This window comes from Trachinotus anak, unplaced genomic scaffold, assembly GCF_046630095.1.
Source record: "Trachinotus anak isolate AG129_WGS33_773 ecotype Australia unplaced genomic scaffold, CSIRO_AGI_Tana_v1 ptg000005l, whole genome shotgun sequence".
In the NCBI taxonomy this organism is placed as follows: Eukaryota; Metazoa; Chordata; class Actinopteri; order Carangiformes; family Carangidae; genus Trachinotus; species Trachinotus anak.
The window spans coordinates 2,260,407-2,277,000 of NW_027273856.1; the positions used below are offsets into that span (position 1 = coordinate 2,260,407).

Below are 16,594 nucleotides of genomic sequence, written 5' to 3' on the forward strand. Positions count from 1 at the left end.
ACAGGGCAGATGCACAAGATGCTGCAGACAGAGGATGAGAAGTGTGATATGGTCAATTTGACACAGGCTCCTATAAACACCCAGGCCCTGGAGGCAGATGTGTGCCAGGAACAGGGTATTGCTGCTACTTCTGCAGAGTGTGTAGCATGTACACACCTGCTTCGTCCTCTTTGCCAGTAGTGCAGGGCTGCTGGACGAACTGGCCCCTGCTGCTCTGCTGCTAAGTGCTGGTCGTAACACTCTTGGACGGTCAAACAGATCCATATGCAATGTGGGGAAGCCTTTATAGCTGGAGTATGAGAAACATGACTGTTGAAAAATCAAGTGGAAAATGTGCAAATACAATGTTATTACTGACGTTTTAATAACCTGCAGTTTAAAATCACTTACGTGTATCGGGGAGTGGAGTCAGATCCATTGTCAGCTGGAGGTTCAGGGGGCATAACAAACACGGTGTGCTCACTCTTTTGAGACTCATCCAGCTCCAGCAGTCTTGTGTCCTCAGATGACTCTCCTTCAACCTGCAGTGAGGATCACATCCAGAGCATTAGTGACACTGAAAACTATGTCTTGAGTTTTACAAATAGCACACACTACAGGTCATTTCCTCTCTGATGGCCGAAAGTAAACAACTACAAGCACATTATACTTTTCTCATTAGGAAGTAAAGCATGCTGTTTTGATTGTGGTTAGGATTTAAGGATTGAAGAAAAGCAGGAAATGTGGTGGACACATTTATCAAAGGGAGAAAATTGTTAATTTATTCACCTTTTAATGTTAGACAAAAAAAAAAGCAAGGCGCAAGGAAATCTGATCACAGCATAAGCGATTACCTTGGTGCCCTTGTCGGTGATTTTATCAGAGGGAAAAAGCTGCAAAAAGAGGAAATGGAGCAAAGGGAAAAGAATGAATCAGAGGAAATTTTGACTTCCTTAGTCTCCCAGCGGACAAATGTTATTTTGCCAATAAAACAACATAAAACAAAGACGTGTACATGGACAGAAACCTCCAGAGGAAGAAAAAACACAAAACAACATGAAACCAGCGTGCAACATGTAGATATGGGAGACCGGGCTGACGCTGGGTTGCTAATCACCTTCTCGACGCAATCGTCAAAAAAGGCCAAACCGGTGTCCTTGTCACTGACGAAGGTGCACTCCTCGATGAAGCGGATGAATATCTGGGTCTTTGTGAGCTGGGAGTAGAACTTCTGGTGGGCACGGTCTCTGCTTTTGAGAAACCCTGAAGGAAGGCAAGGGAAGTTTTTGGGTATCATTTCTCAAGTTTAACTGAAAGCCATGTTATTCTTGATTTTGGAATTTGCAGAACTTGCAGAATTTGTTTGTCTTCGCTTAAAGGGAAAAGCAATACGAAAAATTTGTGTTTGAATGTTCTCCTTTAAGCTTCCTTCATCAATCGATCAATGTGCAGCTAAATGGAAAAGTGTAAAAATATGTAGAGTTAAAGTCTTTTGCTTCACCGTCTCTAAAACTGGTCTGTAAAAGACCAATTTCCCAGCAACAAGCATTAGTGAACTCTTTTTACAGCCAATGGGAAAGGTGATTGATCTCTAAAAATACTTAAGCTGAGTAATAGCTGAGATGCTCCTTGATATAGAGATGCTAATAAAATGTAACATTAGGTGAAGCTATCTGAATTGAAGCTGTAAATTATGAATAGGTTACAAAGCCAGGAAGCTATTAACAAATCCAGGTTCTACAGGACTTATCTGCCCCATAAACCTAACATAACTTCATTTGGTGCAAGCTGTCAGTCATTTGTTTACCTTGTAGGTCATAGAGAGAGTCTGCAGCTGTGGCCTTTTCTGAAGGCGCCTGTGTGATGGGTTTGAGGTAGGAGCGGTAGCCCTTCAGGATGGAGGCCATGAAGCGCAGAAAAGCCTCCTGGATTTCCATCTCCAGGGCCGTCTTCTTCTTGTGCCAGGTGAAATCGGCCTCGATGGGGGTCATGTCCACCGCGGAGCCTTCCTGTGCTGTTTGACGCACTGAAACTAAAACACAAACTTCAGCTTAATTTTCCCATGTTTTTAGTCTTGGCACACATTTATTTTCCCCACATGCTTGCTAACTTTATTGGCGTAAGCTTATACAACAGTTTATACAGTGATGCTACAGCTTTAATTTTAATTGCTTACAAAAACTTCTACAGATATGTTTTTATCTTTCAACTATCTTGTCTTACTTTACCTGATTTGTAACCTTATTTTGAAAAATGCCAAATAAATACAGATTATAGTTATTTAACTAACAATATTATTTATTTAGTAAGTTGTATTATTATTACTTGTCTGATAACTGTTTACAACATTTTGTCAGTTTCAGGGCCCCATATATAACTACAGAGGCTGAACAGTGTAATTATAAACCACTACAATAACCCTGCTATTAATACTGCTATGACTGAGCTCATGATGTTCAAGTATTTTTTCGACTGTGACAAAGATTCAACTCTATGGTCAGAGTGTGGTATCGTTATTATTAACTGCATTATATTGTAAAGGGTTCCTGGTATCTTGTCCACTCCCAGTACTTTCTGTTTCATCTTTTAAGAAAAAGCTAAATCTCTAGGTTTTCCACTTTAAGAAGAAATAAGACGCTGTTCATACCAGTGCCCAGCTGGTGGTGCAAGTTGCTCAGTGAGTTAATGAGGCTCTTGCACGGCTTTTTTGGGAGGTTCTTCCAGTTGCTGTGTCTCTTCTCGTCAGACCTGTAACACACAACACAACTGGCTTATTCTGCTGGAAGTAACAGCAGAGCTGCACAAGAAAATGCAATGTGCTTTTCATGTGTTGCAGCAGTTTTTCAACACATAACCTCAGAGAGGCAGTAACATGGGTTTTAGTGTCAATGCTTAGCATACAGGTAGATAGTGTTGGTGTCCAGATCCACACAGACCACATCTGGTGGGGGGTCGTAAAGGTCAAAGTAGCGGGAGTCCACACCCACTATGAACGGACAAGGAGCGTTGAGGACGTCTGCCAGAGAGAGTGGGCACAGTGGGATATAGGGACACTGCCACTGGAAGGGGAAGATCATCTGATGAGAGACAGGAGGGAGAGACAGGATTACTACAGTCAGGCAGACAGTGTTGAGGGGTTTTACATTACACCCTCTGGAGGCAGAAACATTGGCAAGAGCTCTCGTTACTCTGAACTTAAAAAAAACAACTGCAGAATTAAACTTGGGCAACAATCTCAGTTACGTAAGACTTAATGTTCTCCCATATAGTGAACTGTGAACTTATCGTGACAGTTCAAATGCCTTTGGGGGTTTTTAGAGATTGTGACATCCTGTGTATTCAAAGAGACGTGACTGACAAATTTGTGTTTAAGGAGCTGGAGAGTCAACAAGTGACAGAAAATAAGGCTGATCCAATAATTATTAAGTGTGACGTAACTGTTGATGTTTTAAGATTCAATGGTGACAAATGGCTTTGGCTTTGAGATATAATGAGGGAGTGGATATAATTATAAAACTATAATGACAGGAAGTGTATTATCACTAATATCTACATGCATCATTCATTCATTCATTCATTCATTCATTCATTCATTCATTCATTCAGGATAATGACTCAACTTATGATTGTTAAAGAGGATTTCAATCCAGTCTTTGGCTGGATGTCACCATATGCATATGAAAGGCCTGAAGAAATTTAGATGATATAATACATGTGTAGCTGATCACATAGATACATAGATTTGTGAAACATGCTCATCAAAAACCTGTTCCTCCTCTGCCTGCTTGTTTTACTGTGCTTTTACTTCATGGTGTTCTACCTGACAGTATGATCTTACTACTAGCCTGAATCTTACTTTCTTAACTTTTATTTGATGATGGTAACTAACAGTATGCTAGTAATTCTTCTCAAGTACGTGGAGCCAGCCTACTCACAGCCACCACAGCCTCAGCCACTCCAGTGAGCACAGCAGGCCGGAGTGAGTGCAGCAGGATCTTGCTCTCCAGAAGGACAAAGTGCAGCAGCGTGGCGCAGTTCTCTGAGCCCAGGTTCATCAGGAGTGTGCCGTAATCTGCCCCGCTGACAGAGAGAGAGAGAGCACAGAGGAGGTGGATGAGTTGATGAGCTCGGGAAGAGAAAAGAAAACGCAATAGAAAGCAAAGGGAGGAGTTTGAATTGATGGAGTGAAGTCTTTATAACCAGGGCATGTAACTAGAGTGAGGCATGAGTTATGTAAGACACAAAAAAGAACAAGGCAGAAATGCATCTGTAATTTAAAACTCATCTCAACAATGGCAGCAAAGAAAAACACTCCGAAGCTTACAATGGAAAATCTCCTTGAGATTCTCTTTGAGACTGTGTGTGTGGCGCTGATTTAATTTCACAGTCATTTCTAAGGATGCACAGTAGTTTCTAACATTAAGATAATATCTAATTAAGTGTCATTTGGTCAGGGAGTCTGCTTCATCCACTGTATTTGCCAATGCAGTTTTATCACGATTATCTTGGCCAAAAGAATTGCAAGTCAGGATTTTATTATTAGGATATATTATAATCATAAAAATATGCTTTAAACTCTTAAAATGGCTCTAAAACATGCTGAAATCAATTTACCTTACATTTTGGTAAGAAACAAATACTTTTATTGCATCACAGATAGGACACATCTTTTTTTGGTGAACATCTTTTCAGTGAAAAACAATCAAATAATCTTAAATAAGGTAATTATAAATCATAAATGTCCTCCTGGATAAATAAAGGAAAATAGATAGAAACAGCAACACTGTGTGAGCCTGTTCTTTCTCATATTAATATTTCCTTTTTTCAAATCAGACCAGACAGGTCAGTCCACAGTCCAGCTGTGGCATAGAGAATGAGATGTGCCAACCCTTGGTCGGTGAACTAGACAGCATTTTCAAGTCACTCGTGAGGATATTAACGATTATCCCGATGATGGAAATTCGCCATGATCAACTTTATTTTGAGTGTTTTCTTATTGTGATGTGTGATAAAATCGTATATCGTCCCATCCCTAGTCACTTTGTTTGACACTTTTTTCAGAACCTAATATGAAAGCCTTTATAATTGAGACTGAAAATGAATTTCGTTTATTTAATTAAGTGTAATATCAATTAGCAGTTTGATGTAGTTTTCACAAAGACATGGCAGTTTTTTTTTATGTTACATAAGGCAGCCCTCGGAGGTACAAAAAGGTGAGTGAAAAGTCGTTGCTTGAACTGCTTGTACCATTGCAAACATGGCAAGATTATACAAAAAATCTCAGTAATGATTATGGCCAAGGTTGTTTTCAGTTTGAGGATTTGAAGTGGAAAAAAATTACAAGACTGAATGTTTTTTTTTTGTTTGTTTTTTTTCTGGAACAATACACTGGTCGTTTTCTTCAAGTCTGCTCAGCGGTACAGAACATGCACTGAAGGACAGGAGCTACATTTAGCCTGAATCTAAACTGTTTCCATTCAGTCTGAAAAGGGACTCAAGCAAAGTAACAGAACATATTATTTGTTGAGAAATGTTAAGCACTGCAGCACTCGGTGTACCTGAGGGGTAAAGGTGTACACACAGGCTGGGAGAGGATCAGGGTGTCATGTGCTGAGAGCTGGAGGAGAAATTCAAGAATGAGAAAACATAAAAATGAAAGTAAAAGTATTTTTTAAAATATGTGATTGCCAACTATAAACAATGAAACAATGGGGGAAATATCACCTGGACTAAGATTCGGGGCCTCTGAGGGGAAGGAAATGACACATTGTGCATGAAGTGTGAGATGTGCCTGTTGAGAGAAATATACAAACACAACTTAATAAAACTTGACCACAAAATGTTGTGAGGTGTCTTTAAATTCTTTTCAAACATGCACAATGTGAGCTAAAAGTGTCAATAGTTGCGAGGAGGTTCTTACTTTTCAATAGGCAGTGGGTGTGGGCCCGAGACAGAGAGCTTGTAGAGGAACATCAGGAACTTGCGGAAGGACTCAAAGAAGGGCCAGCGGGACAGCAGACAGATGCATTTATTGGTGTTTACAGGCCGATTGGGGATCATCTTCTTCTCCACCGTGGTGAGCAGGCCCAGCTGGATCTTCTGCTTCTCGCTCAACGAATCCACTGAATATGGCTCATAGAACTGGATGGCTGACCCATACACCTGCAACCAGAGATGGCCAAATTCCTTTAGTTTTTTGTTGATTTTTTTTGAGCCAGTTAAACCGTACAAGAAATTGACTGAGTTTTTTTAAATCAATTAAATCAAATAGAAATTTTTCTTGATTAAAAAAGGCTTTTCATCTGAAGTCCTCGATCCTTTTTCATCTACGACATCTTGTTCTCAGGAGCTGTGTCTCACCTTTTCACCATTTGAGATGGTTAAGACAAACGTGGAGAAGACAGGCAGAGGATCACGTGTGTTTGGTGCCCAGCACTCGATCTTGGCACCCATAGGCAAACAAAACAGAGGGACAGATTCGGACAGAGGAAAAGACTCATAGTCTTCTTCTGGGTAACGAAAGATTAGACCTGGGGATTAAGGGAAAACGTGAATGTAAACACAAGGATTATCCTGATGTCGTAACGCAGCAGCATCAAACAAAATATATCCCAAAAATTTTTAATTTATATGCTTGTTGTTTCCAAAACAGCTCTGGCTTTATTTCACTGCAGAACTTCTTCAACAGAAAAGGGACATGAGTATTTCCCAGTTCAGATGAAAAATGCTCAACAGTCTCTGGTTTCATTTTCAGGAAATAATTGTTCTGTTTTTCAGTGTAACTTGTTGTTTGGGGAGATGGTGCTCTGACAAGACCCTAACATCTGTATGTGAACATGCTGCAAATACCAAAACAAGCCTGCTGACACACAAATAATGGGCGTGGCAGGAAGTGCTGTTGTCTGAGATGAATAAACAGTCGCTTCACAGGAAGAAGGCCGGCCCAAAAAGATAAAGCAAGCGTGTGTGTGTGTGTGTGCGTGCATGGGTGTTTGTGTGTGAGTGCACACACATTCATTTGAGCACTGATTATAAGTGTGTTGCACAATGAATTATTCCAAAGGCCAAGTTGTTAAGAAAGCATTCAGTCAGTGAAAATGCTGCACAGCAGTAAAGAAATGTCAGCTGCAAAACACTATTATGATCTACTGCGTGATCAGTGAAGGTGCCGCTCGCTTCAAATGAGACAGAAACATAACTGAGGCCCCACACAAAGCTGCAGCATTTCTAACTACACCAAGTTTTTTTTATATCAAGACACAGCATCTTCTAACAGGGCTGCAGAATTGTGAGAATAAAAATAATAATATCATGTAATGTCAGAAGTATCATGTACTGAAGTCGTGAATAGTGAAATGAACGTTTGAATGTTTGAAGGGTAAAAATGAGAACGAACTTACTACTTCCTAATTTTGACTTGCTGGGTCAAAACTGTCATTTATGATTTCGATTTACAATCTTACATTGACTTAGAAAATCTAAATGTTGACTCTCTATCTAAGCTGCATATATTATTACTTATATTATTACTTTTAATATTCACTGCATCCTTCGTTACCTTTAGAGACTATTGTTTAATTTTATCTTATACTTTATAATAGTTAAAAACTATTGAATATCTATTATATAAGACTTAGATTATTATGTAATGTGCCATAACAATAACATGAGGTTGACCTGAAGTATTATGTTACTCTGATTAGAATAAAAGGCCATAAAGTCGTTCAATCAAACTGGTATATTCACTAATGTTTGTGCTCTTATCAGTGACACCTAATCATAGGAGGAGAAGCTATCAAATATGATTCACCTGAAAGGCAGCAGGGGTGAAAACTGATGAATCACATACTAATAATGACATTAAGTAAGGTAAACGACAAAATCAAAAGGATAAAAGGCAGACAAAGAACAAAAGAGCAACCCCTGAAGCTGAAGCTGCTGAAGATGAGATGAGAGATATTTACATGGTAAGCCAATAGAAAATATTTGACTCTTACTCACCAGCTTTGAAGCTGATGGAATTGGACGCAGATACTGATTTCTTGTAGCACAGGAACACACTGGAGCCCCACTAAAAGTTTAAAACAAGGGTGTATAGATATTATATATTTGTTCTCTTGGGAGTGATGATGCTAAATTGTTGGCTAAGGAATAAAAATCAGACTTACCATGCCACAGTTGAGGTTCTTGTCCACTTTACAAAAGGTATGTGGTGGTATCTCACCCTTGCTGGTGACAATGACACAAATGTCTGTCACCGCCAGGGAGTTCTGAGGCTGGACGGGTGGCGCTCGGCGGAAGGTGATGAAGATGCGCTGCGAGTTGGCCGAGCTGTTGTTGACGTTGGCGCAGCGGCCGTACGGCGTGGCCTGGATGACCTCGCAGCCCTGGATCAGACGCTCCTTGCCTTCGTACAGAACCCTGACGAACACAACGAGCAGCAAGCATAAATGTTAGCCCGGCACGTCACGTGACGGGATGCCTGTGTGTCTGTCAAGGATGTAGATGAGATTATGTTCAACAGGACAGACAGCAATGAAAAAAGTGTGCATTACATTACTGTCTTGTGACAATATCAACCCATATTCAGCCTGATGAGGGGAAAAAAGTGTGACAATGATCCAAGAGGTGGAAGTGTAGCGAGGATAATCTCTGGTTCTCCTGTATTACAGGGAGGATCAGTGTGTGGTTGGCATCACTGACTTTCTTCTTAAAGCTCTGGCTTCTCTTTGAGGCCTTGGTGAGAAGCTGCTCTTCAGTGGATGATGTGATTCAGACATATTTACCAGCTGACTCACTCAGGTTCCAGACAAGGGAAACTTGCATATCAAGATTTCAATGTCCAACTTAGCACAAAGTGGCCACTTGCTTCCTTATCACTCCTGCGGCGGAACATCACACAATTTAGAGTTCCACTGAGGAGAGCAATCAGTGTCCCACTGTGTTGGACTTTTTTGCATGACTGCAGGGCTTTTATGGCAGAGTGCTCCATGTCCTCCCTTTCCATCTGGACAATGCCATGTGGGAGGCCAGAGGCTTTGATTGCTGCCCCCTTTTAACTAAAACGGACACCAAAACATGTTTTGTAATCTTGTGCAGGAGAAAGGGCAGCCACTGCAGATATAATAGTCCTGAAACACTCCATTTGTTCTGAAAAGAGCGCAGGACAAACCTAAAGAGGCCAGGAGTACAGTTGCCAGCAAATTCTCATTTAGGCGACAAAAACAGAGTCTTAATGGGCACAGTGAGTCGTGACGCCGTGGAGCCTCGGGCTGGGAATGCTGCCTTCACTGACAGCAGCGGAGGCAGAAGGAAGAATAAATGATTTACAGGTTGCTAGTTTTTCATTTATTCTTTTAGTGGAATAAGACAACCTGCAGGTTTGAGGGTTGTCAGCTGGTGAGAGAGGAAGACACCAGTGTTTACTGACCTTCTGTCTCATAGTTCGACCAAAACAAGACCATTAGCAAGAGAACAAATGCTATCACGTGTCTAAGCGAGGTAATTTTATTAAAACAAATCCATCTATATCATTTATTAATCACAGCCATGAATTTTGCATCAGGGGTCTCTTAATATTTTCTATGTTTGCAGCAAGAAAGGAATACAAGCTGGTGAAGTCTGTTCTTCAGCCTCATTAAACTGCACAACTGATTTGTTGCTTCAACGAATGAAAACAAAGTAGATAGTAGCCAGACAATGACTGCGAATCCTCGAATAGAAGCTTACTTCTATTTTCTCCACCCCATATGTCAGGATTGCACAACCTCTTAAAGGAAACATTACTCGACACACGATCTTCTGTTTATACTCAGAGCACCACCCGGCTGCAGCGTTTCATGAGGGTTTTCTGCAGCTCTACAGTTTAAAGCTACAGTTGGCAGAAGGGAATCACATTAATAACACATGAAACGAACCGAAGAACAAAGTGGAATCCAGTCTGAAGCGTATATGCAGCAACCGGAGTCTTTTACAGACTTGACTTTGCAAAGTGAGCAGACTTGCAACTGGAAAGTCCAGTTTGATAGCGGGAGACGCAAAAAGGCTTTAGACAAAGAGTAAGGTGTGTGGGGAACTGCAACGCCCCAGGCAGTGGCATCAAAGCTCTAATTAAAACATTCCTGTGTGTGATATTGGTTGTTCATTTAACAGGTATAAAGCACTGATGATGCAATATAGATAATAGTTTATTACACTTTATTTTACCAGGAAGTCCCATTGGTAGCAGCCATACAAACACACCACAACTTAAGATACACCATAATACATAAAATACCACATATACAGCATGACAGTACTTTGAGCTTGAGGTCCTCTCAAGAAAAACAAGTGCATGTCTCATTTACCACTTTCTTTATAAGTTGATTCAATTTCATGTTTTTCTGCAGATGATTCCATGTCCAAGGTGCTTAATAAAAAAGGTTCTGGCTTCTCCGTGGAAAACTCGGAAGAGTGGTACCTGCAGACTTACATGACTGGATGAAATAAATCAAAATGGAGTTCCCTGTTATAAGATAATAGAAGGAAGCAGCAAAATTCCTATATGTGGCTGAGGGGGAGAACTCCATGACGAAATAGGGGCGAGTGAATGAAGCACACCTACTTCCTTCCACAAAAGGAATGTTTTGTTGTGCCATCAAAGGTGGACTGAATGTGACAAACTGACAGGTACTTCAAAGTAACCTCAGAAATGCAGACAACGCTAACAATAAGAGACTTATCAAGACGATTTAGTGCATGTGAAAGTCTGTTGACGTGCTAGCTAGCACTTAGCCCTGCTGCAGGACACATAATCATGTGTTATTGCTGCGCTCATGTTGATTTTTTTTCTTCTTCCTTCTTCCAACCTGTTTCCATCACAGTGACACACTGAGCCTCTGAGTCTGCTGTAGCTCAGGCACAACAGCAGAGACAGGATTTGGGAGTTAACAGGTTTAAATTATCTGAGGTTAATCCAGAGTTAGTTTACCTCTAATGTTAAAATTAATGATTCAGACCCAGCTGTAATCAACAGTTAAAAGTTACATATATGGAGAGTATGGTCTCTCAGTGGAATCCATTTCCAGCGACTGATAAATTAAGCCACTTATAATGAGTCACTTGTTGCTACAGGCATGTGGACGTTCCAGATGACAAACACTGACATAAACAAACTGCTGACTTACCCGATGTCAATGAGAGGAGGCTTCCCTCGACCCCTCTTGTAGCACAGGAACAGCTCGGGGCTCTTCAGACTGCCATGATTTAAGTTGGCTTGCTGGCCACTGTAGGTGCTGTCGATACACGTGAAGCCCTCTGGCACTGCTTCTCCTGCTGACCTGTTGATGATGGCCAAGTCTGTGATGGGCGCTTTGGGCCCGCTGGACTTGGTCTCTGACAGATCCTGCTCCAAGGGCGTGGACTTGTCTGTTAGCCCGGCCACCACAAAGTAGTCGGTCACACGGTGACCCTTGTCCTCGATCATGGCTGGGTGTACCTGGAAGGCAAAAAGTAGAGATATGAGATTAACATGGGCTGACATTTATAAAACCTAGAGTAAATTTGTTCCGTCAGACAATAAACCCTCCTGTACCGTGTTTCCCAGAGGACATTAAACTATTCTCTGCGTCCTCCACAGCACTCCAGATACTGTATTTAGGCTATAGCCAACAAGCACGCTGCATGTTAGTGAAAGCAAAGCTCTTTGGGATAGTGGGATGGACCACGCATGCAAGCATACCCAGAATGCTAAATAATACTGTGGCCAGGGCAATAAAAGGATCCTTTAAGACTGCTGCACGACAACGAAGCAAACAAACTGGGGAAACACAAGGGGTAATGAAGGGACTGGATCTGTGGAGATGCACAAACACTCTTGTCATTGTATATCACCGCACTGCTCCAAACATGTTGAGAGAGTTAAAGCTCTGGTGGCTACAGAGAGCCAAGGGAGAACTGCCGAGCCCAGAGGAATGCTCAGAAATGTCACTGGGAGCATAAATCAAGCAGGAACCCATGTCTGGAAAAGACTTAAAATATGGTCACAAATTTGGCTTGAGTGATGGAAACTATTTTAAAAATGACACTTGCTGCCTAAATGTGCTATTGTCATTTACTAACAGAAGAAGTTGGAGTCATGATACCAAATTTAGAGTTTCCTAAATGTGAGTGACTCAGTAAACAGTTACAAAGCAAGATGCAATGGTATAATAACAAAAAATGCAGTCAAGATATAAACTGATAATACATACAGTAACAGTCTAACTAAAGTAGGATATTTCCTTTGATCACTGTATCAAAAAGTCTTCTGGATTAAGAAATTAATCTCTCATTTACCACCAGAAATGCATAATTTGTTGTAAGAGTTCGCAAGAATTTAAGAGGCATTTTAAGAGTGTAATAAGGGAGATTCGGGAACATTTAAAGCAGCTGCTCATCATTTATACTCTATATATTGTGGTGCAAGGAATAAGTGTTCCTCTGCCAAAGAAAAGCACTTGTCTTATATCAAGTCTTGCCAAAAGTGACACACAAAGTGCGGTTGTCTGAGAAGAAAGAGAAAACTAAAAGCAAATATGTCCACATTACAGAGCTGTTAAGACCCACATAGGAAGTTCAGTTTTTCCAGCAATGAGTCAGCTGTGGCAGGAGAGAGAGAGAGAGAGAGAGAGAGAGAGAGAGAGAGAGAGAGAGAGAGAGAGCGAGAGCGAGAGCGAGAGAGAGAGAGAGAGAGAGAGAGAGAGAGAGAAAAAAAGTAGCCTCGTTGTAAGGCCACAGCAAGCACAAGCACAGACAGCCCTGGACTCCACGATACAGATTAATGCTGGCCACTGTTGTTCTGTCATTTCTGTTCATTTCCACTCTGGACTTTAATTTGAACCACATGTCGCAAAAAACTGTCACGTCAACATGAAGCCACAGTGCAGATATTTTTGAGAGCTGTCAATGTTACTCTGAGGGTAGGGGGCAGGAGAGAGCAGTGCATGGTAGGTAGCGTCCACAGTGCAGGACATCCGTTGGCTTGTGCTGTGGAAGGGGAGGTAGGAGGCAGACTGACCTGCCTGGGAGGAAAATTGTTCAGCCAAAGCAAGACAGCAAACAGCTGACACACATTTTCCACAAAACCCCCCCCCCAAAAAAACTCTCTAGACTCTGAGACGTTGATTCCTATCAGCCATACAACATGCACTCTGCACAACAATGGCATGATGTGTGTGAGAAATCGTCAAATTAATGTTTTGAGCAGGATATCACACCCTAACTGATTCAACGATACATGTAGCACTATTTTGCCAGTTTTAAACTTGGCATTTTGCCTATGTGAACGTGCCAAAATCAATTTGTTTCAAGTATAATGCCAACCTTACAGTGCAGGTAGCTCTGAAGAACTGTAGCTGGATATTTGCCCAGAATGTGGCCCATTTTTCATTACCCTTTAAAACAATGTTGGGAAAACACTCGAATCAAAGAGCAAAGAGTCTGACTGGATCAACACAAGCCTCAGGCTGCAAAAACAATGCAGTTTCATGTCATGTCCAGTCAGAGGCTCGGCGACCTCCACTTTCCACAAACAAAAATGACAATAAAAGTGCATCAATGAAGAAAGGTTAGGCATGAATAGAAATGTCTAGCAGGATCAGCCTCGTGATTCGCTGTGTGAGTGGGTGTAGTGAGTATATATATTTACTTTTTAAACTGAGACTACCCCTATGAATCTGCTTTGTTTTTTTCCATAACAAGACATTTACTCATTCTGACTTTCAGTTTTTATTTTTTCTTGTAAATAAAATTGGTTCAAGCCCAAATGATTCCAGATGTGGTTTTTTGACAACACAATAAATAAATAAATGTTGTCAGTCCCACTCCTCTAAAAAACCATGCTGCTCATGCTCTAATTGTATGATGATGCACAACAGCAATCCTCAGACATAGAGCTGTGTTATGACTTATTGCTCTGAAGAGATTTACTGGACTGTATCCATGGTTACATCTCACTGGCCAAAGCCTATTCAAAAGCAAAAAAAAAAAGAAGCTGTTTTCAGACTATATTTGCTTTAAAACAAACTGCGCTGTTCAATGTGCTCTCACCAGTTTGGCCAGTAAATGTACTCTTGTGGTTTAACCAGTGCCTTGATGATCTTCCTGTGTGTGTGGGTGAATGAATGTCTGTTTATAGCCAAAACCAAACTCTGATATTCCACACACAACGGAACACACCAGTTTATTATATCAATTCACCAGAGTATGACAGAGCTAGACCCAATGCAAATCAATCAATTATTCATTGCAGTTGTGCATCTGGGTCTTAATGAGATTTTAAAGGTGGTTGTTATGTACAGTTTATACCAAGAGCTACGTATGTCCTGTAACTGGAAGGGGTCCCAGCTTCTAATCTACATGTTCCACTAGGGGCCGACTGCTGACCTGTGCTGTCCCCATGTCTGTTGTACACTCAGAACGTGGGTGTGGTTCAGTCAGTGTGTCACAGTTGGGCCTGTATTGCACCTGTTTCTGAAACTGGCACTAATAATGGTTTTTAGAGGGAAACTGTGGGTTTCTTTCTCTCATTCAAATGTTAGTCACACACATGAGCTTAGGCAGTGGTGCATTTACAGTATGTTGAACTATATTAACACTGTAATTACTAATTACCTTTCACATAAAATTAGCATTAATTTAGAATTTATGGGGTGTTTCTGATCTAAGTCAAATATTTACTCTTACTTTTAGCTTTGTTTTTAGTCTCCACTAATGACTGAGGGAAATATCTGGCTATTTATATGTTAAATGCTCCACTGTTTTCACCAGCTGGTCGCTAACTTTGTTTATGTGCCGTTTTTGTGCTTAGAAGATAGCATACAGTGGGTGCATAGAGCTTTTAAACCTAAACAGTGAAGTTGGGGGCTGGTCAATCAAAACAAAGAGCTGAAAGAGGCTTTAAAACTCTGCAGAGCTGAGAGGAAAATCTAAATTTGGTGATAATTGTCTGTGTGGCACATTAACATCATCCACTGTTTACATAAAATCATTGATTATATCTGCGATGAAAGACTGGAAGAAATCAGGCCAGTCCACACGTGTCACCGAGGGAAAGATTGCCTGAGGCCGAAAAGGAGACACAAACAAGGTAAAAAAAGAAGATATTTTGAATTTATAGCTTTGGGTGTGGCAATTGTTGAAGTTCCTTATTTCCATAGCTTTCTGAAATAGTCATGGTGCTAAAAAAGCTTGAATGCAAGTCATTTTTAATTCCATTTTTAAACCTGCTTTACCTAAACTTAAACACTTTTGCTTTCTTTAATGGCACTGCAAATAGTGTTGGTGCAGCTATAATGTATCGGAAACATGAAATTAGGCATTAGTTCACCATGTGCCCAATATTAAATTACTCTTGCCTAATTTTAAGCCTGATTCTTCTGCATTAGCAGGTCACAAGTCAGCAGGAAGGGATTGTGTGTGGGTGCAGTGCCTCACTCAGAAAAAAAAAGGAGCAATTTTTGGTCAAGAAATGAAAAGGAAACGTTCTTCGGGCAGAGCAAGAAGGGGGGATGTATTAAAAAGCCTCTTTTTAGTCAGGCATGTTGGTTAAAATGCAGACCGGTTTCAACCTTACCGGGTCACCCATACCTGGTGTTTAATACACCTCCTCTCCTTGCTAAGCCCATGTTCAGTTTTCCATCTTCAGGAGCACCTTCAGGCCTCCTGGGTTGCTGCTTGCTGCACAACATGTGCATTTTAATCTCTGTCATAAACATTAGCCTCCACATCTCATCTGCTCTAAAACAGCACCGTTGGTATGAAAAACATCATGTCTGTGAGTCATGCAGCTTTCCGACAGCATGGGCACAGATCACCGCAAAGTGTCACAGCAGGGAACAAAGAAATGTTAACATTAAAAAAAAGGCAAAAAAACCAAAAAAAAAAAACAAACACTTTGCTGAGTAGCCAGCAGATCTGTTTGCTCCTGATTGGCCTTTGAATGCTGCCCTGTGAATGTTCACCAAGCCAATGAATCAACTTGTACTTTATAGAGAACATTAAACACACGTCAGAACTGCTCCCTTATATGAACTGGGATTAGACTTGTTTTCATGTGATTAGATCATTCACTTGTTTCAAAAAACAGGTCAAATGTTATTATTTGAAACTCATACATGTGTTCGCTTAGAGTCACACATACTGCAGCTGATTTTCTCCTCCACAGTTACACAGCTACTGATACCTGCTTTCATGTAAAAACCCAACCACAGCTGATTCTGCATCGCATCTATGTGTTGGTGAATGTACCAGTCTGCTGTGTTAATGGTGCTTCTGCAGCAGGCTGTTTTTAGATACTTAGGAAAATTATGTATTGATAAGATATTTAAGGTTTTCATGTCATTTCCTGTTCTCGCTAAGAAAATGGGGAATTACAGTGGCAACACATTATTCGTTGTGGAGAGGTTACCATTAGTGGTAGGATTAGTCAGTGATATGTCATGTTATATCACTTCTGTACAATAGAGAAGAAACTGTGACAAAGGCAGCCAGTAAACACAACATGATACAGTAAAAAAAAAAAAATGCTTTGCCACTGATACACTGTGCTGATATCTGCATATTCAGACGACCATCAAATAACGATTACCTCCAACCT

At 40.8% G+C, this 16,594-nt stretch overlaps 1 protein-coding gene across 2 annotated transcripts in view; it reads right to left on the reverse strand.

Moving 5' to 3' along the window:
• Positions 1-16,594, reverse strand: part of dennd4c (DENN/MADD domain containing 4C) — a 34,495-nt gene that overhangs the window by 10,337 nt on the left and 7,564 nt on the right. The window contains exons 2-16 of one of the 2 annotated variants that reach the window (XM_071477652.1): positions 11,145-11,455; positions 8,148-8,400; positions 7,981-8,050; positions 6,340-6,509; positions 5,900-6,141; positions 5,704-5,770; positions 5,538-5,596; positions 3,915-4,059; positions 2,881-3,056; positions 2,627-2,727; positions 1,787-2,011; positions 1,097-1,242; positions 834-872; positions 391-521; positions 157-289 (exon numbers count right to left, since the gene is read on the reverse strand). In XM_071477652.1, the coding sequence (XP_071333753.1) occupies positions 157-289; positions 391-521; positions 834-872; positions 1,097-1,242; positions 1,787-2,011; positions 2,627-2,727; positions 2,881-3,056; positions 3,915-4,059; positions 5,538-5,596; positions 5,704-5,770; positions 5,900-6,141; positions 6,340-6,509; positions 7,981-8,050; positions 8,148-8,400; positions 11,145-11,443 (2,256 nt within the window). In that variant the 5' untranslated portion in view covers positions 11,444-11,455. The remainder of the gene's footprint in view (positions 1-156; positions 290-390; positions 522-833; positions 873-1,096; positions 1,243-1,786; positions 2,012-2,626; positions 2,728-2,880; positions 3,057-3,914; positions 4,060-5,537; positions 5,597-5,703; positions 5,771-5,899; positions 6,142-6,339; positions 6,510-7,980; positions 8,051-8,147; positions 8,401-11,144; positions 11,456-16,594) is intronic. The other variant, XM_071477653.1, reaches the window with a different exon arrangement.